The sequence below is a fragment of the Danio rerio genome, chromosome 24, assembly GCF_052040795.2.
Source record: "Danio rerio strain M-AB ecotype USA chromosome 24, GRCz13ab, whole genome shotgun sequence".
Taxonomy (NCBI): Eukaryota; Metazoa; Chordata; class Actinopteri; order Cypriniformes; family Danionidae; genus Danio; species Danio rerio.
Window position 1 is genome coordinate 31539056 of NC_141044.1, and position 25488 is coordinate 31564543.

The 25488-nt window shown below is 37.5% G+C and overlaps 1 protein-coding gene across 1 annotated transcript in view; it reads right to left on the reverse strand.

Annotated features, from left to right (window-relative positions):
- bcl2a (BCL2 apoptosis regulator a) overlaps window positions 1-24840 on the reverse strand; it is a 91418-nt gene extending 66578 nt beyond the window's left edge. Inside the window, 1 exon segment of the mRNA NM_001030253.2 lies at window positions 24234-24840. Coding sequence (NP_001025424.1) covers window positions 24234-24785 — 552 coding nt within the window. The 5' untranslated portion in view covers window positions 24786-24840.
- Between the last annotated feature and the right edge of the window lie 648 nt (window positions 24841-25488).

Genomic DNA, 25488 nt, shown 5'->3' on the forward strand with positions numbered 1-25488 from the left:
TCATAATATAATAGGTATAGTTTATGTGTGTACCGCCCAGCTAAAGTTTATGTGTGGGAGGCACTGTTAAGGGGTCAAATCATTTTAGTGAAAAAATGTCAAAAATAAGATCTGATCCGTGTGAAACTGATCAATCAATCATAAAGAAAAGCACAACAATAGTTTTACACAGACAAATAGATCCCAAGATAAACAGCATGCATTTAGAAAAACATATAAGCAAAATTTCCATTTCATGCCTTATTTAAAACAAAAACACAGTTTGTACTCACCACCAAACCAGTTACTAAACTACAAATTGGAGTTCTGCCTTCGGGCCAACAGAGGAAGAACCAAAGAAGGCTGCATAACTACTGTAAATATATTTTCCATACATGTTGCAGTCAAAGCTGTTATGTTACCTAGCAACCGACAGCATGCTTGTCTTTTCTTCTTTTTCTTAAAACAGATTTTAATAACCCTCAAGAATTTCAGAAATTGCACAAGCATGAGAACCGTTCAGTTTTCAGTGGAGGGTGGAAAAGACGAAGCCGCTTGGTGGATTTCCTGCACTGTTTGCGCAAGTTGATTATTGCAGCCATGAACCATGTCTAGACATCTAATTTCTCCCATCAGTGAGAAAATGGGGAAAATTACTGCAGTATTGACTGTGCGCCGCACACCCTTTCAAACACACTGATGCCAATAAATCGGGCACAGTTGGCTCAGAAGCATTCACCTACATTGATTTGATATCCACTACCCCCAAATGCAATTAACCCATGTGGAAAGATTTTAAAGTTATAGCTATACTACATATTAGGTATGTCATAATACTCAATACACATGTAAATTGTGTTTTTTAGGTTTTGCATTTAAGTTAAGGTTAAATAGTGAACTACTTGAGTTAAATAATTACTCTCTGATCTGTCTTTGTGCATGTTTGAATGTTTTTTCCAATTAAATATCTAATCAATGAGTGTTAAAGTTATAGACCCCTTACATGAATGTGAAATTGGTGTGGAAGTGGAACTTGTGCTCTGCATTTTACCCATCCAAATACACAAACACAGAAGTAAGAACTGAACACACCCATACACACAACACGAAAGTAGAGGATAAAATGGAATAGCTCTTTGTAAACTCAGTCCGTATGTCCAGCCATTAACATCATATTACCTGGGTTTAGCGCACACTGTATTTCGCCATCATCGTTTAAATCTTTTGTTAAACATTGATAATGATAACGCAAAAATAAGGTCCCTATTTGTATATGTCCTATAATTATGTAAACGTGTATTAAAACTTGACGAGTAGGCCTATTCAATTGGTTATACCTTAGAATATAGGTCTCAAACTCAATTCCTGGAGGGCCGCAGCTCTGCAATAAAAGCAGGTGTGAGTTGGAGCTGGCTGGAGCTAAACTATGCAGAGCTGCGGCTCTCCAGGAATTGAGTTTGAGACCATTGCCTTAGAACATAATCGTTCAAGAACATATGTGTCGTCTCAAACCTTCTCAGTGTAGTGGAATGTGAGAAGGTGAAAACATCTTACCCCTGTTGTCTGTGTTTTTAATAATAATCAAACAAAAAAGACAAATGACTGGATAGTTGTTGTAACTAGGATTGTCATACTGGAATTCGGTACCAATAGAAAATGAAATTTTAAAAATGTAAATTTCCCGCTAACATTTAAGCGCTGTTGAGCACCTTCTTAAACATTGCTGATTTGCAATTGTTCACATGATCAACAGAAATGACTGTGATTGGCCATGAAGGTCATTGGTTCACAGAACTCACCGCTGTTTACTGAGTGTAACCACAAATACAGGGACACTGGAGCAAAGTACCCAGCAAACAATTTTGTTTAATAGACGTCTAATAGACATCTAAATGTAATCAGCGTGGCTAAAATAAGGCCAAACTTGGGCTGACAGTAAAAATCTAATAGACATCTAAGAATAGCCCAAAACTAGACTAGTCATCAAATAGACAGATTAGACAGACTTTATATGTGTAGTCTTTTTATTTGACGACTAGTCTAGTTTTGGCCTATTCTTAGACATCTATTAGATTTTCACAGCCCAAATTTAGCCTCGTTTTATCCAAGACAATTATGTTTAGACATCTATTTGACATCTTTTAAAAACAAAGAATGCTTGCTGGGTAACGTCAATTACCTGGTTTGTCTATAAGCTGACATATAAGCGATCCGCTGATGAATCGTGGCTTTAAAATGCTCTGATGACCTTCACGGCCAATTACAGTCATTTCTGTTGAGCATGTAAACACAATGGCAAATCGGTGCTGTTTAAGAAGGTGAAGCACTCAAATGTAAGTGGGAAATTGACGTTGTTAAAATCGACTTTTATCAATTAGTACCAAATTCCAGTTTCGTGACATGGTATAGTTGTAGCTATACCATGTATAACCTTTATTTATTTATACTCTGTAGTTTATACACAGTATGCAGTATTATATTTGATTATACATTATTATCTACCTAAAATCTACTGTTAGATAACTGAAAACAGTTCATTTTAAGTACCATTTTAGCTATATCGATTTTATTTATGCTTTTGCTTGCATATTTATTTTCTTTATTATTATTTATTTTGACCAAATCATATACCGTACTGTACCAAAAAGTGATGCGAACTAAACCATGAGCAATGAATATTGTTGCACCCCTAATATATACTACATATACTGTATTCTCAGTGCAATGAATCATGTTTAAAGGTACACACATGCACATGTTCACATTTGGACAGAACGTGAGAGGACCATATGAGCCACGTGAGTGTGCTGAGGGAGCGTGAGAGTTTTCCACATGACTTCCCAATACATCCCGTTACCCTGGAAAAGTGACAGAGCTCATAGCTTTCATCTCTGCCATCAGAAAGGTGCTTCAGTCCCCAGCTGCCATCATCAAAGACCCGAGCCAAACCCACAAGGGAAGCTCGAATCATCCTCCGCCCCCGAAACAAACCATATTTGCCTCCAGCCTCAGCCGTGCCACCTATTATACACCAAAGATGCGGGTTTGACTGCACTATATCAGCTAAAGTGCGTTCAAGTCCTCCAGGGAAGTTTTTATTTACAAGATGGGAAGGTGGAATTACAAGGGCAGGTGCGTTCAAATCACTTCAGCAGGTGCAAAAGGGTGATGTTTCTTTTATAAGTGTACTTCAATATGATTTATGAACTCTACATTATACAGTTTCAGCATATGGAAAATGAGTACAGAACTGAGTATTATAGTCATATAAAATGAATTAGTCCCAGAGATGGGTTGCGACTGCAAGGGCATCCGCTGCGTAAAAATGTGCTGGATAAGTTGGCGGTTCATTCCGCTGTGGCGACCCCGGATTAATAAAGAGACTAAGACGACAAGAAAATGAATGAAAATGAATTAGATAAGTCAAGCAGAATGTCATGATATTTTTTAATAAATTAATCAAAAGTAGTGCTTGTCAGATAGAAATGTGTCTAGTGTCTGTGAATACTTAACCACATGCACAAAAATTAATAAAATCTGTGTGTTCTGCATGTTTGCGTGAATAAACGGAATGGTTTTATTTACCACACATATACAGATCGCCGACTCATCTGTGTTGCCAGCATCTGCCATCTCATTATAAAAGGACACACAAACACATGAATCCATCTCACTTCAACAAGCATGTTAATGTTTAATGTGAAAAATACTTTTGTCATATTGTGTTCACACAAAAACTCAGTGTTTTTCATCAAGCCATAATAATAATAATAATTCCTTGCATATATACTGCGCTTTTCTAGAAGCGTTTAACACATTGAGGATGATATCCTCATTCACCACCATTGTGTAGCATCCATCTGGATGATGCGACCAGAGTCATATTTCACCAGATCACACACCAGCTGATGAAACCAATGGTTAGGAGGATATGATGGACAAAGGGCAGCAACCTAGCTTTCCCATGTGGTCTCCTATCCAGGTACTGAACAGGCGCAGCCCTGCTAAGCTTCAGAGGGCGACCATGTGAGAGTTGCAGAGAGCTAGCTGCTGGCTAAAAAGTGTAACTGAGTTTGATGAAACAGACAGAGATAGATTACAATAGTGCAGTAGAATGGAAAAGTTGTAATAACTAAAATTGTATTGTCAAGAATTAATACAAATTAAATTCCATGTTTTAAATTTAATAGGAATACACAGGATTTTCTTTTTATAGAATTTGTAAATGTTTTTTGTTAAACCCTAAACAAACTGTGGTTCAAATCAAGCACAGTTCCATGATTTCAATTCCCAATTTTATAATTGGTAAAATCCCGAATTTCTTAATCAGCCATCTAGGGCTGCACGATTAATCAGAAAAAATATTGCTATCTCGATTCAACCCCCCACACGATCTTAATTTAGCATCTTTACGATTCAGCCAATTATATTTTCAAGTTTGAGAGAAGCATAAAGGAGGTCACACAAGTCTTCACAATGTTTTAAATTCAATGCTCAGCAACGTCGACATCTCCAATCCATGTTAAGTGTCACATACTGCATTTGTAAGGTAAAATTCTGTAATTCAATTCCGTCTTAATGTAATAATGTATTTGCGGCATTCTGCAGTGAAAGTGAAACCAAAAGTGCACATCATTTAGATGATCACATTGCATTTCAGAGTTATGATTAGAAAAGCATTTGATCTGTTTTTCTTTCATAGTGAACACAACATGTTGTGCATGAGAATTATTGTTTAACAGTGTCAGTTGAACTACTCTAGCCTATATAATGAGAGAGGAAATCTGATACTGACAAATGTCTGATTTTACCAGTGAAAAAAAAAGGTTGAATAATGTTGTCAATCATCTAATAATGTTGAGATTGCAAGTACATACCTCAAATACAATAATTCAACTTTAGATTTATAAATAGTTATATTATGATGTCATCACTTAACTGTGCATTAACAACCAGAAAAATGTCAAGTTTGTTCAAGTCCACCATTCAACAGCAGACCTACAGTACATAAAGGCCTAATTTTATTATTGTTGTTTTTCAATATGTTTTAAAATAACAATTATTATAGCCTACTCATATAAACCTTTATTTTACATCTACAGAATCGTGACGTAAAAAATCTTGATCTTAAGCAGAAAAATCCTGTCTCTCATTTTAACCAGAATCGTGCAGCCCTACAGCCATCAGCACAATGCAACTCTATTCATGGTCCTAAATACAATCATTCCGACATGAACGCACCGTGCTTGTTTCGTTCTTTCATAAATATTTGAACACACCCAGTAAGCCCTTCTGATACTTTCACCTGAAATTAGTTTCAATAAATAAATGAAGTTTCACAAACTGATTTCGAGAGGAGCACGTGATATGATTGACTGCAGCTGGCCACTCATCTACACTCATTAGCTAGCCAATCAGATTCATCTAAACTTACTATAAGTAACCTAGCTAAGAACTACTCCCTTATCTTCGTTTTCCCGAAGAAACCCCCAATCCACCCCTTCTCCTCCTTTCCTCTTTTGCCGAGGGGAGCTCTCGAGAACACCTGACCTCGTACTCCCCTCACATGCTCTATGGACCTGGCGGTAGCCCTGGGCTCAACTATCTCCGAGCTCAGGGTTCTCTCCCGGGACAGCATGCCAAACCTGCTAACTTGCTAACAAGTTGTCAAACAGTATCTAAGTGTGAACTCTTGAAACAGCATCATTGCTCATCTCAAAACCTGACCAGTTATTTCTACTTTTCTGTTAAGTGTTAGTGCATCTTAAAGAGTCTTCTTCCTTTCTTTGGCTAGACACAAGTAATTTTAATCCTGCAGATTCATTTGTGTGCTTTTTATCTGACAATAAAACAACCTGAACTGTGAGACGAGCCTCAATTCCAGTAATCGTTGCAGTGATGTAACTCATATTGAAATGTAGCCACAAGTGGTCAACGTGCAGGGAAATCACAAGGCTGAAATTACAACATGCGCCTGATGGCTGGTTGGCTCTCAAAGCTCTGCTGTTCTAGGATTCAGCTCCCCAGCTGTGTTCAGCCTGCTGGGAATGTGCTTTTGGCTCCTTCATAACTAACCCACACACCCCGTTCCTCATCCAAGCCGGAGGGTTGTGTCCCACACTTCCTGTTCTGATCTCAGTTCTTTGCCAATGCAGAATCAGAATGGCTGAACTGATACTGTATGCAAGGCCAAGAGGAAAACTGATGCCTTTTTGTATTAGCTCTATACTTAATCCCAGTGACCACCAATGCGTCAGCAAGGAAATTCCCCCGGCAGCAGGCTGACCAACGTTCACATCCTCAGAGTATAAAAGCCACTGCAACAGATGGGACAGTAAAAAGAGAATGGGAGCAAAGAGGATGTATCAATCCATGTCGTTATTCACTATTGTGTATTAAATTACCATTGAAAGCAGTGTGATTTTCACCATGGTAATTGAATTATGTTGACATTAGGGAAGTTCACTACCATTCAAAATTTTAGGGCCATTTAGCTTTATTATGAATGCTATGAACGGTTTTAAAACTGGGCATAAAATTGTATAGAAGGCAAACTAAATATATGTATAATCATTCCCTCCAGGAATTAGCAACTAAAAGGAAAGATGTTTTGGGTAGTTTTTGTAAATTTTGCTTAATATTTTTGGCAGAATTAAAAAAATTGTTTATTCCTAAACCCCTAAGCTTATGTGAAAAGTTTTGCATGTTGCTGCAGTCGAAAGTTCAAGCTTAGCGACCGGTGAATTCATCCTCCACATCAAAGTTCCTGAAAGCAAAGAAGGTCAAAGTGCTCCAGGATCAGCTAGCCCAGTCACCAGACATGAACATTATTGAGCATGTCTGGGGTAATTGAGGTAACAGTGGCATCGATGATAAATCCAAAGAGTCTTGATGAACTCTGGGAGTCCTGCAAGAGCGCTTTCTTTGCCATTTCAGATGACTTTATTAATATGTTATTTAAGTCATTATAGAGATGTATGGATGCAGTCATTCAAGCTCAAGTTGTACATATTACTCATTCTTTTTCCACTGCACCATGACTTTATATTCTGTACTGTACATTATTTCTGTTAGGTGACAAGACTTTTGTCTTAGCAAAGTCAGACCTAACTGTCTTAATTAAATAATTTTAAAAAATCAAGGCTTAATTATATTTTATTTTGGTAAAATAAGCATAATCTAGCAGCCTTTCGCTTCCATATAAGTCAATTCTGATACCAAATGATCAACTAGAAGTCAAGTTTAAGACGATCTGTGCTGTTTTATGGCTATTTGAACACAGTTCATGCAAGCTTATGTACATGTGTGTGTGAGAGAAAGAGAGAGGGGGCTACTCATATGACGGCAGATGCATATACAATATATTGAAGCAACTGATACAACTCATGTAGGTCAAATAGGCTTTGAATGCACATTGCGATAGTGTCACACGATGCGAATTACACACCAGACAAGAAACATTCATTGACAACGCAAGGCTTTACAATGTTTACGCAATACTACAATGTTTTTGAATGTAAAACTACACAGATGGTGCTCTGTGCCATGGTGGGAATTTAAACAGTCGACGACTGCCTAAAATATGTGCGAAACATTTGCAAGCCCCATAAAATTTTGCAACATTTGTTTGATACAGGGTTCATACAGTCATGGAAAACCTGGTAAAGTCATGGAATTTTGACATGGCATTTTTCAGGCCTGGAAAAGTTTTGGAAAAACAAAAGGCTCCACAAAGTTTTGAAAAGTTCATGGAAATTAGTTTCACAAATATTTGTAAACTTAAATATAGGTTAGCTGCCTTTACTATCTTTGGTCAAAAGCATGGTCTCACATTATGAATACTTTTTAATCAATCAATCAATCAATCAATCAATCAGTCAGTCAGTTAATCAATCAATCAATCAATCAATCAATCAATCAATCAGATTAGATACATTAGATATATAAAATAAATGCAAACTAAATAGATTTGTTTTGTGTTTTATGATATGCTGTAAAATATTAACCTGCATTGTTTTTCTTATACATTACATGAAACATTAGTTTATAAAGATTTACTTGAAAGTCCTGGAAAAATCATGGAATTTTAGTAGTAAAAAAGTGTGAACCCTGTTGATTTTGCATTATATTTAGTGATCATGGAATCCCGAAATCCTTGAGGGTCTGCATATAATGTTATTTCACGGTTCAGAACTTCAGAATGTGATTTCAGCATCAAATATTATCTGGCAACTACATAAATCATGCAGTTTAGCAAAAGAACTCACAAGATCTCACAAGGTGTTTATTTTTGTTTCAACAAACATTTTATTTAGCCTGACTAGAAAGGAAGCCTCATGCTTGACATCTGATTGGACTGTAATGAATCTATGTTAGGGTGTGTTGTGAGGGAAGAACATTTAGTGTTGAGGTTACCCACCCAATCAAATATGAATGAGCGCAGGATCTCTGCTGACAAGTGTCAAGAGAGGCTGTTCGGCAGCTCACGTGTTCAAGCAATAACACGAGAAGCCCTGCAGAGTATCTAGACATTACTTCCATTCTTCTGAGAGAAACAAGAAAGTGGTTTCCAAGCCAGAGTATACACAAAGTCAAACTTGTAGAATAAAGTCTGACTGGACAAAGAATTCTCTGCATTTACCAAGCTAGATCTAGATCAACATGCCTTAATGAAAGTCTTAAACTTAAAGGCAGGCTTATATTGTTAACAAGCAGAGACTGCTGCCTTCCCAATGAACATGAATAATTCAAGCTGCGCTGGATGAACCTAAAATACATAATTACTGTTTGACTTATCTTAGCTTTGATTCTGCCATATCTGGACGCAGCACTGCTCAAACTTTGTGCTATCTTGAAATAACATCTTATTAGCATTCAGCAGGGGTTCCTTGGAAACGCATTGTGACTCTTCATTTTGTAAACTTGCAACAAGACGACGATTACGAAAAACATGCTCTAATAAAACAAGAGTAGTGAAAGACATTTTCTTTAACATTGTGACATACATTAAAGCCTACTGGAATATTAGTAGGTTGTATCAATCTATCTATGGATCAGCAGTCGCCTCACAGCAAGTAGGACACTGGTTTGAGTCCCGGCTGAGCCAGTTGGCATTTCTGTGTGGGGTTTGCATTAGGGATGATTATTTTGGTTAATTTTACCAACCGAAAACCAATATTCTTTAATCAAATATTAAGCATAACTGGTCAGATTAATATTAAATTATTATTTAATTTTAAAAAATAATAATTGACCTGTTTCTTTTGTCTCTGACACATTAAATATTGCATTTTAAAATGCTGTTTTATTTTAACATGTGAGCATATTACCATCAGAACATATCTTCATGCACCAGCAGAGTTTCCAACAGCATTGAGAAAATAATAAACAATTAAATAAATAGTCCTGCCCTAGATATTTTTCACTTAAATGACAAATTTAGATTACAAAACGAAAACAGTGACTAAATCCTTTTTAAGAATCGGTATAAACTGTTTTTTCCCATTTTTTTTTTTCTTCCATCAAATAAAAATGACAGGCTTCCTCAAATCGATCGCTCCATGGAAAATATATAGTTATTGCTCCGCTGTTATTGTTATATCATAAACCTCGGTCAACATTTTTAATAGAAGTCATTATTTTAAAGATTATGTCTCGAGAGTCTGGTTTTACCTTGGAGCTTGTGTGCTTTCATTTTATCTCTCACTCGGGGATCATGAGCGTGCACTGTGTGTGATGAAAGACAATGACAAAGCTCTTATGTTGACTTTTTGTAAAGTATAGGCTACTACAGCATATAACAATTTTGTTGTTTACATATGGTATTGTATTTATTTGCATATGTTTTATAAGCTATAAAATGAAAGCCTCAGTTTGGTGGAGAGTTATCATTGCAAAAATCAAGAAAATCTTTGCATTTGTTTGATTCATAGATTACATAAGCCATTTAAAAATTTGATTATTAATAACTGTAATATTCCAAATTGAAAAAAGGTTGGTTTGTGTGTTGCACACTAAATCATCACAACTATAGCCTATTTGTTGTGTTAATGAGTGGTGATCAGAAATATTCTTCTTTCTTTTAACTTCTTTGGAAAAATATGTCTGTAGGCATGTGTGGTTGCACGTGTTACCATCCCATGAGTTAACAAATATGTGGTGCACATATTAGCAGCCAATTGAAAAAGATGATAGTATTTTTTAATTGTTTAACTGATACCATTAATTGGTTAAAAATGCACCCTTTTGGTTAACGATGAATTGGTTATTGTGAGCATCCCTAGTTTGCATGTTCTTCCCGTGGTGAGCACCTCTAGGTGCTCCAGTTTCCCCCACAGTCCAAAAACATGCGCTAAAGGTGAATTGAATAAACTAAATTGGCCGTAGTGTATGAGCGTGTGTGTGAATGTGAGAGTGTATGGGTGTTTCTAGTACTTGGTTGCGGCTGTAAGGGCATCCACTGCTTAAAACATATGCTGGAATAGTTGGCGGTTCCTTCCGTTGTGGTGACCCCTAATAATTAAGAGACTAAGCAGAAGGAAAATGGATAAATAAATGAATGAATGAATGATCTATTGGTTGGTGATAGGATTTTTATATTTGCATGTTGCCGTTAAGCAGACTAAAAAAATCAGAAAAATCTGACCTACATCATGAGAGAAGTCTGACGTACCATCAGAAGATGAAGTTATGAAATTTTGAATGCCATGAGAAAGTGTAACTCTTACATAGTCTATGTATGAGGAAAACCCGCCATTTTCAGTTCAGTGCCCTAGGAGAGTTGGCTCGTGCTGGACGGATGGTAGGAATAGTTTTCAGGGAATAAGGAGGAGATCAACAGGGCCTGCAGTGCCTGGAGCAAACCAAGAAGCAGATGGCAAGCGACGGACAGGGCTGACCCCGAGGTACCAAGGGGGGAAATACTTGGCTGCAGCCTTGAACAGCTTAAAAGTCACAGAGAATCTAGTTCCCTTTAGACAAAAGAGAAGACAAGAGGAGATCATTGTTGGACATGCCGAGCCACACTTATGCCAAACAAGCACAGAGAGACAAAAGAGTGCCCCAGCAAAGTCCAACGCTGAATCCAAAAGCAACAAAAAAAACTCCCGCAGTTCAGCAAGGAAAATCGTTTGAATTCTTCAAAAACTGGAGCCTGAGGAAATGGTGAATGTTACAAAATAGATAAATAAATAAATAAAGGCTCTGGTTCAAGATTAGACTCTAAAGTCAACTCGAAAAGTAAATTACAGAAAACCAAAAGCCCCAGAGGCATGACATAGCAAAATGAAAGAACCATGATAGCATACACTGTTTGCTCTAATTCCATTATCAAAACTCCAACTCTTAAGACCCCGGCAGCAAAAGCACGTAATAAACAAGCCTTTTTCACATTCCTATCTGTGTGTTGTAACACTTAGCGAGTGAGCTGTCCTTTTTGTTAATGATCCATCACCTTTGTTTGGGTTTTATTGCATGGCATATGCCCCATATTTGTGAGTATGTTGCTTCTTTCAGGGGGCAGACACACAGATGTAGATTTACTGCAAGGGGTTTCAATGAGCCAACTGTCGAGGCTGAAAACTTTCGTGTGGGAGGTTGAACTGGCTGAGATCGAGAGGGGAATGAGTTGTTTTCCCTTAAAAAATAAATCCGATTTGTGTGCCCGGCGGACGATTGCAAATCTACAGAAGAAAGCCTCTTGTTAGCAAGCAGGTGACAATGTTTACCCCCCAATCTGATAGCCAGAGGATGCACCACCTGCCTACCATACTGCAAGTAAACTCTCAGCCACACTTTCACTAATCAATGAACATAATTTGCACACCAAACAGTGAGCGTATGTTGATGTACATGCGCAATATGAAGAAAATGTTTCTCTCCTACATTTTATATGTGTATAGCTACAGCTCTGAGTAGATAATGATCCTGTCATTAATCTAATGTGTTTGGGTGAGGGGCCATTGAGTCCGCCAGGCCAGACAGATGCCCCAATCCAGGAATTAGGACCATATATGTTGGCAAACATCCATGAGTGTTTGTCTCCCTCCTCCTTTGTCTTAGTTTCTATATTTCACAGTGAACAGGTGCAAAAGGGAAAAAAAAAGGTTTGTGAAAAGAAAAGAAAAAATGTGATGTTATATATCAAAGGGTGAGGAAAGTCAAAATCAAAACTGCAGCATCAAAGGCAGACAAAACTCAAAACCAATACAAAGCAGGGTCTGATCAGCAAGAACTGTCACTTTGATCAATCACAAGTCAACTTATCCAAATAACTAGGCATCCACAAACACAAACAGCCGATGCCAGAGCGCATCCAAAATTAGGATGAAAGCAAGCCAGTTAAAGGCAAGGAGATCAATTATCTGAGATGACGTTCTAGCCATTTATTCATTCATTTTTCTTTGGCTTAATCCAGGGGTGTCCACACTGGGGCCTGGGGGGCTGGTGTCCTGGAGAGTTTAGCTCCGACTCTAATCAAACACACCTGAACTAGCTAATCAAGCTCTTACTAGGTATACTAGAAGATCTCCAAGCAAGTTGGAGCTAAAGTCAGCAGAACACCAGCCCTCCAGGACCAACTTTGGACACCCCTGGCTTAGTCCCTTTTTCAGATTTTGCCACAGCGGAATGAACCGCCAACTACTCCAGCATATGTTTTACTCGGCATATGTTCTTCCAGGCACAACCGAGTACTGGAAAACACCCGTACACACATACACACTCATACATAACGGACAATTTAGTTTATTCAATTTACCTATGCAGCATGTCTTTGGACTGTGGGGGAAACAGGAGCATCCGGAGGAAATGAGAAATGCTAACTGGCCCAGCCAGGACTCGAACAAGCAACCTTCTTGTTGTAAGGCGACAATAGCCCCTTTCACACATATAGATCTTTTTTTCTGGGATCATGGCAGGGCTCAAAAATACGACCATTTTAGTCGCATTTGTGCCCGAAATTTGATCTATGCGACCGCAAAATATATTTGGGAGCATTTGTGCAACTGAATATAATTGTTGTGTGCGACCAGTTTTTACTGCAAAATGTTCACCATATGCGTGGATTTAGAAGACATTCACGTGGAATGCATCTTTGCACTAGAAACGCGAAGCGCAGCGCTCAGGAATGATCGCGCTCTTCTTATTGGCCCAATGCTCTAGAACTGAACGCAAATGGATGGGTTGATATCAGCTGTCAATCAGTTACAAATAATGACACATCTCAGTAGTGATCATGTGGTGAATGTTAATCCACCATCTACACTTTTCGAAGTGGATAAAAGACTTCCATTGGCTTCAAGTCCGCTATAAAAAATCTGTGGGATGTAATTTTCAGGTAACTGTTTGCCACATCTAGCACGAAAGGTTCTGTTTAATCCTTCATTTAATCACCAGATGCTGTCTGCCGTGCAATTGGCAGCTATATGTCAAATTTAACACCACGTACACCATCGCAAAAGGGCTTGCACTGAGTAAACTAACATCGCTACTCATGAAAAGACTGGTATTGCTATTAACATGACGTATGCATATAATAAGGTACGGTATATGTCAAAAGGATCATTGCAATATCAGACAGCACCCATGAGAACAGCACAGTTATATCATTAACAGATTAATTCATGTCCAGCAGTGCGTGCAGGGCCAGTGAGCGATCCATGTATCTGTTGGTCACTCAGTTATGCTATAAAAATGTATTTTCTTGTGATAACGGGATTTCGTTGAGACATATTTTCCTCACACATACATATATTTTTTTGCTTGTTAGTTTGATAAGTGTTGATTTCCAATGCAATAAATTTGTTTATATAAAACTTGTAGTAACGGTGCTCATAATTAGTGGGTGCGACTAAATTTTGGCTGATGCGGCAAAATTTGTAAAGTTAGGAGCACCGGTGCAACCAAGCAATAAGGTAAATTTCGAGCCCTGCATGGGGATCATGTGTGAACAGGTCCTTTTTGAAAATACAGGTAAATTCGTTTCAGTAATTTTCCAGAAAGATAAGTTGTAACATTACTGGTAATTTGCCGGAATGCTGCTCTGTGTGAACGTGGACGGAAAATTACCGGAAAGAGCACGTTCACGGTTAGAACATGATGACGTGGGATGTCTAATCCAGCCAATCAGAACATTCAGACACATTCAGATCTGCTCTGTTTATGAAAAGAAATTAAAATATTTTTCCAGACACATTTAGCTGCTAGATGTTAGTCAGATAATGTTTCTATGTTCCTTCTTAATGCCAACGGTGTAAAAAAATGATCAATAAAATGCTTATGATGAACTGCTGTTCGTTTACCTTCAAGCTTTGCTTCAGTTGCTTGATGCGTGTGCACGTGAAGCAGCCGGTGAGCGCCAGCATGCACACATATTATGTACATCTCGACATGCGAAAGTGTTCCTCCATATGTTTTCACCTAAGTTGTTCACAATATTTATTTATCCACAGAATTTGTAGTAAAGTCAAACATGTAAACATTTAGCTGCAGTTCACTCTTATGCCTTTGGATTACTCTGAGACAAAGCAGCTACATGAATGCTAAAGCTTTAGATAAAAGTGAAACCATCAACAAAAGCTGACCCCTTCTATGTTGACAAATACAAGTGCAGCACAGTTTTTTGATTAATGATGTCAGAATTTACTGATTTTGGAAAGGATGTTTGAATGGTCTTTTCCGGATAAATTCCGGAATGTTCCTAGCTGTGTGAACAGTGCTTTTTCGAATTCACCGGTAAAGTCGTTCTGGTAATTTTCCAGATATTTACCGGTATCTCTGTGTGAAAAGGGCTATAATGCTAGCCACTGAGCCACCCCATTCTAGCCAAAATAAATGTAATTCATGTATTCTGTTCATTCAACAATAGTTTTTCCAATACTACAATGAAATGGAAGAAATGACAGATTGGTATAGGCAAAAAAATATGTAGTGAAAGAACTTGGTTCTATTCCAAGGGTGTCCAAACTCGGTCCTGGAGGGACAGTGTCCTGCAAATTTTAGCTTCCACTTGCCTCAACACACCTTCACGGATGTTTCTAGAAAGACCAGTAAGGGCTTGATTAGCTAGCCTTGGTGTATCTGATTGGGGTTGGAACTAAACTTTGCAGAACATTACTGGTCTATCCATTAGTTGTTGATTGAGTTTGAAATAGTCACTTCATTTAAAAATGAAGATGAGCCTGCACTTTATCAGGGAAAGGCAGACCAAATGACTGAAGAAGTCCACAAGAGACCCAACTGTAATGCTTCACTAGATGATCAAGTTAAGACAATTTGATTAAACATTACAAGGGCTAAAAAATAAAACTATATATATTGATCTTATTCTTCAATGCGGGAGGTCGCTTGATTTTGCGCTTGTTTTAGAACATTCAGCTGCCTATGGGAGAAATGACTAGGAAGAATAAACCACAGAAAAGGGTCAAATTACTGGCTTTACAAACAACTGCTTGCTTGACTATACAAACAAAGCGGAATAATATTATAAGAAAATGTCAGTTTGCAACATCAAGCAGCAGAAAGAGCTGTTGTAAACCTCTAAAAATGAATGGAAGTGAATGAGACTGGAAGTCTTGAGCCAAAATGATTGAAATGGCTGTGTCCGCTCTTGCGCAAAGAAAAGGGTGAACAGCATGCATTTAAAAAAAATAAATATCAAGTGCACTGTGTATCTGTAGGGAATGTCCCTATAACTTTCTCTGTGAGTCCCTAACCTCTTTCAGGGAAACCAATAACGAAAAAGAACAAATATGGCTAGACAAGTGTTTCTACTAATGACTCGTTAAGAGTCTAAATGAATAAAAACGAGAGAACGATGAGGGGCAGCAGATAATGTTTTGGTTTTCTTTAACATAGATTTCCTCGGTGATTACCCGTTATGTTCTCTCCCTGCTGAAATCACCTTTCACATCCAATTTGCTCTCTTGTCGGTAATCCTCAGAAGTTAGAAAGATGCTGAGGGGGATGTAAAAAAAAAAAGATAACCTACTTTTTCAAGTGGTTTTATGATGAATAATTTTGTCAACCGGCTCTCTTTTATCATTTGATCGATTACCTTTGTCTTACTTAATGACTTTTGTGCGTCTTGAGTACAAAATCTGGCTTCCCAAACCAAGGAGACCACATCTGAAAGGAAATCCTGAACCACCAGCCCCAAAATAAAACCTTGCATCTCCACCGAGCATCAGGCTTCTTTTCCAGACACACCCAGCAGCAGAGGGTTTCGCTTTGAGGTTGAAGGCACCATGCAGCACTCTGGCAGCCAATCAGAAAATCCCTCAGAGCCCTAACTTGCCCCCCAGGAACAGAAGACACAACCTAACCCACCTGATTGCAGCAGGGCAGGAAGGTGCAATAATAAAACCTGCTCTTTACACTGTCACCTATTCTACACTTCTTCATCCTTCCTGCTTTTTTTTCTCTTGCTCTTCATCTGCCTCCTCCATTTCCTCTTTTTTTAAATCTCACATTTCTTTTCTTCTGCAACCTTTCACAGGCACAGATGTACACTGCGTCAGTAAAATACATCGCAGCGGGTTTGTTTGAAGCCATTATAACTGATTGTCAAAAAAAGAGACACTCTATTCTTTTCTCCGCACTCTATTTTTGACTGGGTGTCTTTCGTGTCAATATCGCTTTCATAAACAATGTCACTTGAAAGGGCTGTAGGAGGCACACGATAGGGAAAAACGAATACCTGAGCGATGTGAGAGCTTTTGAAGTTCTATGACTCAAACTATTAAACGCCCCAAATCGTAACACCCACTAACAAAAGACCCAGGTGGGGTCAAACACGCCTCTAAGGCATCATATTCAGCAGTATACTGTACACAGCCTACAACCTGTAATGAACCGCAGGTATGTGGTGTGTGGGTGAGCACCTGCGCAATTGTAGTCTAAACAAACTCACACACGGACTGAATTCATTATTTGAATGAGGGCTGTTGTTAAACAATCCTGCCTTCGGAAGCCACGAGGATAGTAAAACGACAATAAAGTATAAGGCTGAAGCTAACATAAACTGCTGATTGATTTAATGTTAACAGCTCTATTCAATCTCAACAACAAGCATGGGTTTATTAAGCAGATGTCGTGGGATGCTAACTGGTGTGCCTATGTGTAAACGATGGCCCATAGAAGCATTGGGCTTGATCTCCGTTCACCAAACCAACAAAGCTTCATCTTTACCTACACCTCAACAGTAACACAGCAATTAGGATAACAGTAAACATCAATTTGTTGAGGGGGGAAAACAGAGCATGCTAAATGAGCTAGCTCAAAGCGGTTAGTAATGAGAAAGCTCATTAAGCATTTTGCAAACCAGAAGTCCTAAATGTCTGAGCATCTGCTCTGTTTTTGCTATGTGCAGGGCTGTCAAATGTTGGAAAGTGGACCTACTTTACTCCCCTACCACTGTTAATACATTAAACAAGCAATTAAAGCCTTTTTAAAAAGTTCTACTAACAACTCGAAGATAACTTTTCATATTTAATGAAAGATAACAGTGCTTTTCAAATGTTTACACTTTAATATTTAAATCTATGCGCAATAGCAAGTACTGCATTGCCAAGCAGAGGCAAAACACTGTATTGACAGACAGTTTTAGGTGAACTATTAAGCACTTACTGTTAGCAGTGATTGTTTGAACTCCAAAAACATAGAAAAATTTCTAAACTAAAGCATCTTTTTCCAAGGGATTGACTCTAGACTAGGGCTGCAAAATATATAGTTTCAGCATTGAAATCGCTGTACACTAGTACACTATGGGTTGTGCGATGTCGACCTATTTGGCATCGTACGATGTCTAGTGTAAAACATCGCGATAGACTTTTTAGCCTACCGTTTCAACTACCTGACCCGCATGATCTTTGTTTTACCCATAACCAAATCATAAATAAATAAAGATAAGTTACACAAAAATTACCACCTGTCAATCACTTTTTCCGCCAGACTGGCATGAATAGACGTGAAGTGATCTGTGTTATTATAACAGTGTCGACAAACATTGGTAAAATAGGTGCACAACCAACAGGAACCAACCAACAGTATCTGAGGAGGGCTTTTCAGAAATGCTAGATGAAACGCCAATATGGACGTCAATCGTTTTCATTCTAAAATGGCATTTTAAAACAAGACGTATTCAGGCCCGTAGCGCGCCTGGTGAAAGGGGTGGTTATTTTTTCTCAAAATGTGGACTTTTTTGCAGTTATTCACCTAATTTTCTATTTAATTATGATGTTTAATTACTGCAATAAATGGCATTTTAAGCACTATTTTTAACTGGATTCGCTTGTTGTCTCCTCTATTTTTGATGTACCAAAATATTTCCTAAAGATTCATAATAAACAAATATAAAAAAACAGCTTCACAATTTTCTTCTAGCCTATCTTGAAAATTAATCTAACAACAGCCTAATTAGTATAAGCAGCAAAAGTCAGTCTAAGGCACTCGGAAAATGTGGAAAAAATATCAAAAAGCATTTACTGACATGGCTCATTCTTAAAACTGCGCCTACACGTTTTGATAACACAACTTCATCAGAGTAACCTGATGTAGCCGCAGTTAAGGAACAGCCATTTCAATAAAGGCTTATCATTATTTTTTCCACATTTTTGAGTGACTTTGACTGATTTTGATGTTTATTCTGACAAATCCCTTACACAAAAAGCACAAACACATTCTTTAAGCTACTTCTGTAATATTTTTATTTGATTTTGGATTTTCATATGCAGCCTAATTAATATTAAATTTAACTTTAATGGGCTGCTTTTGGTGCTTTTCATTGATATTTTTTTTCTCTTAAAAATAAGGTTCAAGATTTAAAATAAAAGTAAGGCTATTTGTAAAATGTTTTTTTTTTAACAAGTCGATCAATAGTGTAAGTCGACTTATGTCATATTGTGCATTTTCTTTTAAACCGTCGATGGGTTATTTCCACAATTTATGATGACATGGCAGTCAAAATAGGTTGGTTTTGGTGAGAAACAGGTGGTAAAAAACCACTTGGTTTATCATTTTTGACAAAATCACAAAATACGAAACAATTACACCATTTTATTTTGACATAGTTTCAAGCTCTTTTGCTCAAAAATGGCGGTTAATTCATTGAGAATCCACTGTTGCACTCTCCTCTAAAACACCTCTACATGCAGCTATTTTTAGGTAAAGGGTCACAAGAAAGGCCAAAATGTATTATGGAAATTTTCCAAGCAGCACAAGACTATGTTAATTAAGTTTCCAGGCTTAGCTGCAGCAACAACAGTCATTTTCCATAAGGTATGACTGAACCTCCATCACTAAGAAGAAGCGCATTAATATGGCAATCAGAGAAAACCAATTTAATTGCTGTCTAGTTACAGAGACTATTATAATTGTGTCGTGTATGTTTTTAAAACTCTTAACTCAATTTGTGACAGTGGCTGAAGACAATGGTTTCAAGGGATTGCTTGGTTAAACGGGTATTCCTGCATGAGGTCTGAAATAAACAGTAATAAGCAGCGTGGTATAGCTGAATCATGTATTCTCCAGACAGATTTTATCCAAGGATTAATGAATCACATTAATTCAAGAGGAGGATAATAAATTGGGATTAGCTATGGGTGGAGAGGACATTTCTTTCTGGCAGAGAACTAAAGCCATCTGACCAATTTAGGGCAAATGGGAAGCCCAAACACACCGGAGGACCTTTTAATGGGGGAAATGAAGACTACAAACACTTGACATACTTAACTGTGAATTGACAAAGCAGAACTTCTACTTGAACTTTATACAGAGTAATAGACATTCAAGTAAAGCTTATAGTTGTTTTCACTGGCCACATCCCCACTGATGCTTCTGTTCTTGAGATAAAAGCCTTATAAATCTCATCACAGCTAAGTTTAAATGCATTCTTTGTAAGAGACGTACGCAAACGAACAAGCCTAAACAGCACCAGCGCTCTTAGGGTGAGCTATCGGGACATTATCAGTAACTTAATAAAGATTCCCTTAAAATAACTACAAAAGAAGAAATCATGCGGGAAGCATCCCCTGTGTGATTATATATCAACGTCAAATGCTCTCAGCACTTCAAAACAAATGGTACGTTTAAAGAAGCTGTTAATGACAGACTCGATGTAATGTATAACTCTCGTGAGCCATCCAATTCTCTCAGCAATAACAGTCTTAATGCAAACTGGAGATGTGCTTTTCATGGGAAAATGAAATAAATAAATCATTCATCGCCTCTGGACAAAATTGCTGAGCTTTGTGAATAATGCAGGCAAGTGTTAAAGGCTTATTAAAATGCTTCTCTGCTAATTGTGTCCTAATTGCACTGCATCTCTTCAGATAAAGGGATGACAGCGTTGATACGGTCATGCATCACTGTTTAGCTAATAAAATAGTCAACCGTCTATTAATTACAGTTGACCTTTAAAATCACAGACTGGGAATGGGGAAAGCAGGTTTGCGTCTGGAGTGTTTGTGTACGCCAGTCGCTCTGAAAGGCTCTCCGTTCACCTCACTTTATCACAGACCATTTGAGTCAGTCTAACCTGCAGCAGATGTGGTGAGTAATGACCATCATTAATTCAGCCCCAGCACACCTTTCGTCCAGACAGAAATAATGGCTCTTCTGGGCCACCTGCACAGCGGAGAAACGAGGATAACCTCTAGTCCGAAGAAGAAGACTGAAATCATCTCTTATAATAGCACACACATATGGTTAAATATTCAAGAAGAGTCCCAAACACACAATTCCACCATTTTATCCAACGATGCACATGCATAATGTAGTTCAGTAAGTGCTTTGTAGGACTGCTCTCCTATTCTTAGACCAGTTTTTTTTTTTTTTTTTTGAGATGCTGCACTGCATATGAAGAGGGTGGAGTCAGTCCACCCAAACAGAAGCAACACTTGATGGGCTGCTCCAATTTATACCGTAAATAATTCAGGATGGAAGCACTGCAGTGAGAGTGAAGGATAGTGTTAAAACAAGGGTTCTAGAAAAAAAAAGAAGGAATAAAAAATGTTTACTTGTTTTGACTAGGGAGTAAAGCATTCATACATGGTTCTAACATGTGGCATATTTTATTTATTTTCAAATAAACCAACCAAGAAAGGGCCAGTTAGCATAGCATCATTATAAATCAGAATATATGAACCATATATTTCAGCACACACTATTAAACTTGAATTTTGCATATTTTATTAAAATATTCATTTATTTTTAGTAGGGATGCTCCGATCAGGATTTTTGCAGCCGATAACGAGTACCGATTCCTTGTCATGGTGATCGGCCGATACGGAGTCCTAATTCTGATGCTCCAGGCTTTACAATGCATTAAGCACATTTTCCCTCTAAGTATGATACTTAAGTAGAGATCTCAACTTACCTAAGAGAATAAATGAAGGATATTGCATATAATGTCTCAAACACGTCTCTTATAACCATTTAGGTGTAAAGCTGCTTTACAGAACATAATGGATAGCAGACAAAAAAAACATTGGTTAGAAAAATGACTAATAATGCAATTTGCAAACAACATGTCTGAATCAAGAAAAACTCTGGAGCGCATATTTGATGCACAGGAAGTTAAAATGCACACCTATATATCCATTACTTCTTTAGTAAAAGGAAATAGGCCTATAAACTACTGTTTATTGCCATAAGTAAAGTGAACTTACAATCTTGTCCATACACAGAACTTTCAGTTCTTATATGTAAAAAAGGCCTAAATAATGTATGCAAGGTCATTCAAATATTTTGCTCATCTCCAACTAACACAAACACTTGTGATCAGTTCATGATATCGACCAAATCAGTGTACTAATCAAGTCATTACTTGTGATTATCGGCCGATACCGATCTCTGGTCGATCGATCGAGTCACCTTATTTTTATAATTCATGGATGAAAATATATATTATTATTTTAGTATTTTGTATCATATTTATGTTTAGTCATTTTAGCAGATGTCATAGCAGAGGGCCAAACACCAAATGTCATCAAGAGCCATGGGCCTAAAAGACAGTGCTCAGCATAATTGAGTACACGCCATTTTAAAAATAAACATTTCTATCCATTTCTCAGTGAATAGGCAATGTATTTTTGTGCATTTAAACAAAACAAATTTATTAAACAGATGTAATTATTAAAATAATATTTTAGTTACCAAAAATATACACTGTAGAAATTGAAAGATAATACAATTAAATAAAATAAAGCAAAGTATTGAAAAGAAAATGACAAACTACACTAACTAAATTAAACAAAACTAGATTTTTCATTTTTTTGCTGCTCTTTTCTTTTCCTTTTTTTAAAATTTGTTTTTAATATTTTTGTATAACATATACATTTGGGTGTACTGGTGTTTGTCTGTTGTCGTAAGTTATTTGCTAGATAAGCTCCAGATCTAGCTTCAGTACTGACTAATCTAATATGCACAAATTTAATATTGAATAGCTTTTTATTGAAAATGTTAATTCAAAAGAGAGATTTGTGAGGGCTGTACTTATATATGCTGACCACTGTAAATATAACAAACTTCATTACATTCAAGTTACCACATGTAATTTCCTAATTTACTTCATAATATTTCAAAAAAAAAAAAAAGAAAGAAAACATTACCTAAAATTGAATTAACTAATACAGGTTTAATTTTTAAATGATAACTTATTGCAATGAAAACAAACAATCACATATGTTAACAATAAAACAACTTTTTTACAATAAAACAAACAAAAATTAATATTAATTGACAATCTCGAATCCATCTCTATCATTCTCCCTCTCTTCTCAGATATGGTGGGCCAAATCATAAGATACCATTGGCCAACTTTGGCCCGCGGGCCCTAGTTGGGGCATCTCAGGTTTAGAGATCTTAGGCTTACAAACAGGATCCACAATCTTCAGACAGAAAATAGCATGTTCTTTAAGCTGTCCCATGGTAAATCAAAGCATTCTTTGCTGTAAACATTTCTCCATTTAGGGAACAAAAGCAATGCCAAAAGTATTGAAATAAAAAGCTTGTCACATAGCACTAACTGAAAAAAAAATAATACATTGAATTAACAACTGCTAGCATTTTAATGACTTGAATTGCTGGGGTTTGTAATTTTATGTACTGAAATTTAACAAAGCTATTTGTTTAAGCTGTGAATATTTAAATTCAAAACACATTTTCATACTTAAATACAATAATCAACATTTAACTTCCAGATTTCACTTTCAAAATATTCACAGAATATGTTTTACAATATGGAGTATAATATTCAAAAGGCGATTTTCAGTTAATTTTATTTCCTTAAAAAACTTCTTTACTGATTTATTAGACCATACATTTTTCTTTTGCAACTGTGCAAGAATTCATTATGACCTACAGCATGCAATAAAGTTAAATGTACTTTAAAAAAACATGGCTCTCACTTTCGTTTTAGATATGACATGAGAGGAGGTGTGGCTTACATAGATTGAACCATCACTCTCACCTTGATTGAACTGTCAAAACCAAAGCTGACTAAACTCAAATACGCTCCATTCAAACAACCCACTCTAAGTACCACTGCAGAAAGAATGGGCTAAACTCCTTTCATTGCCTTATACTGAAACTGTAAATTATTCCTACTCAACTTGCACACCATAAAGATACCATTATTCATTTTAAAGACATTTTTATAAAGGAAGTTTGGACAGGACTCAATATAAATATCTAACATCCTTTAATTTGCTATATATAGGCAATGCAATATATTAGAGAAATGGTTAACACTTTATTTTGATGGTCCACACTTGAGTATTAGCAGACTGCTTAATATCTGTTGATACTGCCCCTTCAACAGACATTTAACTGACTAAAAGAAACTTTGCAAGTACATGTCAACTTACACTAACCCTAACCCCAACCTAACAGTTTACTCATAATCTAATAAGAATTAGTCAGCATGCAGATGCAATGTAACTTAAATTCAACAAAAGGACAATCAAAATAAAGTGTGAAAGAGTAATGTTTTAGTGTTTGGTTCATTACACTACAAGATAAAACATGAAAGAATGTATAAAGGTCTCAAAGTGAAAAGACATCCTCAAAGTCACGAAAACTTTAATTACGATGACATTCGGTTCCACTTAGAAATAAATAATACTTGTTTACTTATTAGTAAACACTACTGGTTCTGTCATGTTTAACAAGGCTGTGTTATTGTGATTTTCTTGAGCTGCAGAGATAAAATGATGAATGACTGGGCAAAGGCCACGACCATTTGACCATAAACTTACCCAACCTCCATTTTCCTCGATCCAGTTTTCCAGTGGCCCGTTCAGGTAGTCAGTCATCCAGTGTGCAATATTATCTACCTGGGACGCCATCTCCCGGTTGACGCTTTCCACGCACATGGTCCCACCAAACTCGAAGAATGCAATGATCCGCCCCCAGTTCACTCCGTCTCTAAAGAGCTCTTCGGCCACGGTTAGAAAGCTGCGTTGCGCAGAATTTGGGTTGAACACCATTTGTTGGGACATTTCCTCAAATTCGCGTTGGTAAATCCTTTCTATTTCATCTCCAGCATCCCGTAACACCCGGTAGAGCCTCAAATGAGGGTCTGAACGAGTGACCCGGGCTATCAGGCATTCAGAGTTGTTCCCTCCGCCGGCTGAGGGAGCCTGAAGCCTCCTGTCAGAGTTTGGAGAGGATTCCTCCACTGCTTTATTGAAGGTGTCATCTTCCTCAGCAGAGGACTGACATTTCCACACATATCCTCGCTTTGAAAGTTTATGCTTGAGGTATTTCTCCACAATATTCCGATTGTCATAGCTAATTTCGTTAGCCATGGTTTTAAATCACGATAGAAACGCGCGCGAGCAGGAAAGAGTCGGTTATTCGAAGTGCATGGTAACGGAAAAACGGTCTCTCAACGAGAAAAGCTGGGGAAAATGTCAAATTCACATCGCGCTGATGTGATTTCTGTCATTAAAATGCAATATCTGAGGCAAATGTTATAATTTAGCATCACATTCATTGGTTGCGACTCGTTAAAATGTTAGTTTTTAACTTTATATCCAGAACTGGCTGCAAACCCTCACGTCCAGAGCGCGCCGATTGATGGATGAATTGGCGGTTGCTGCAGTGCGCGAGCGCGGCGCGAGGAATGACCCTTCACTGCTCAAACTCACTGCGCTTTTCTATTACACTCCACTGGATATCCACCCAAAAGCGCACTCACATACAAAAATCACCGTACGTCGTTGACGTTACACGACTGAAGGAGAGAGTAAAAGCAAACGCAGTATTTCTAAATATTCCACTGACATTCGAGGTCCCAGAAAAGACGGAAGAGAAAATAGCAACCAAGTCAGCGCACGAAGCACTTTTCCTCGTGTCAGATGGACAAGTATATTTCCATGCTGTTTTGGCAAAACGCAGTTTCTCCAACGCGCGGTGCGGATCGTGCAGAATTTACGCGTGCTCCGTCACCGCCGACGAATGACATCGAGGCTGGCGCGTTCATTGAAGCGACGCTCAGTCAGAAACTGT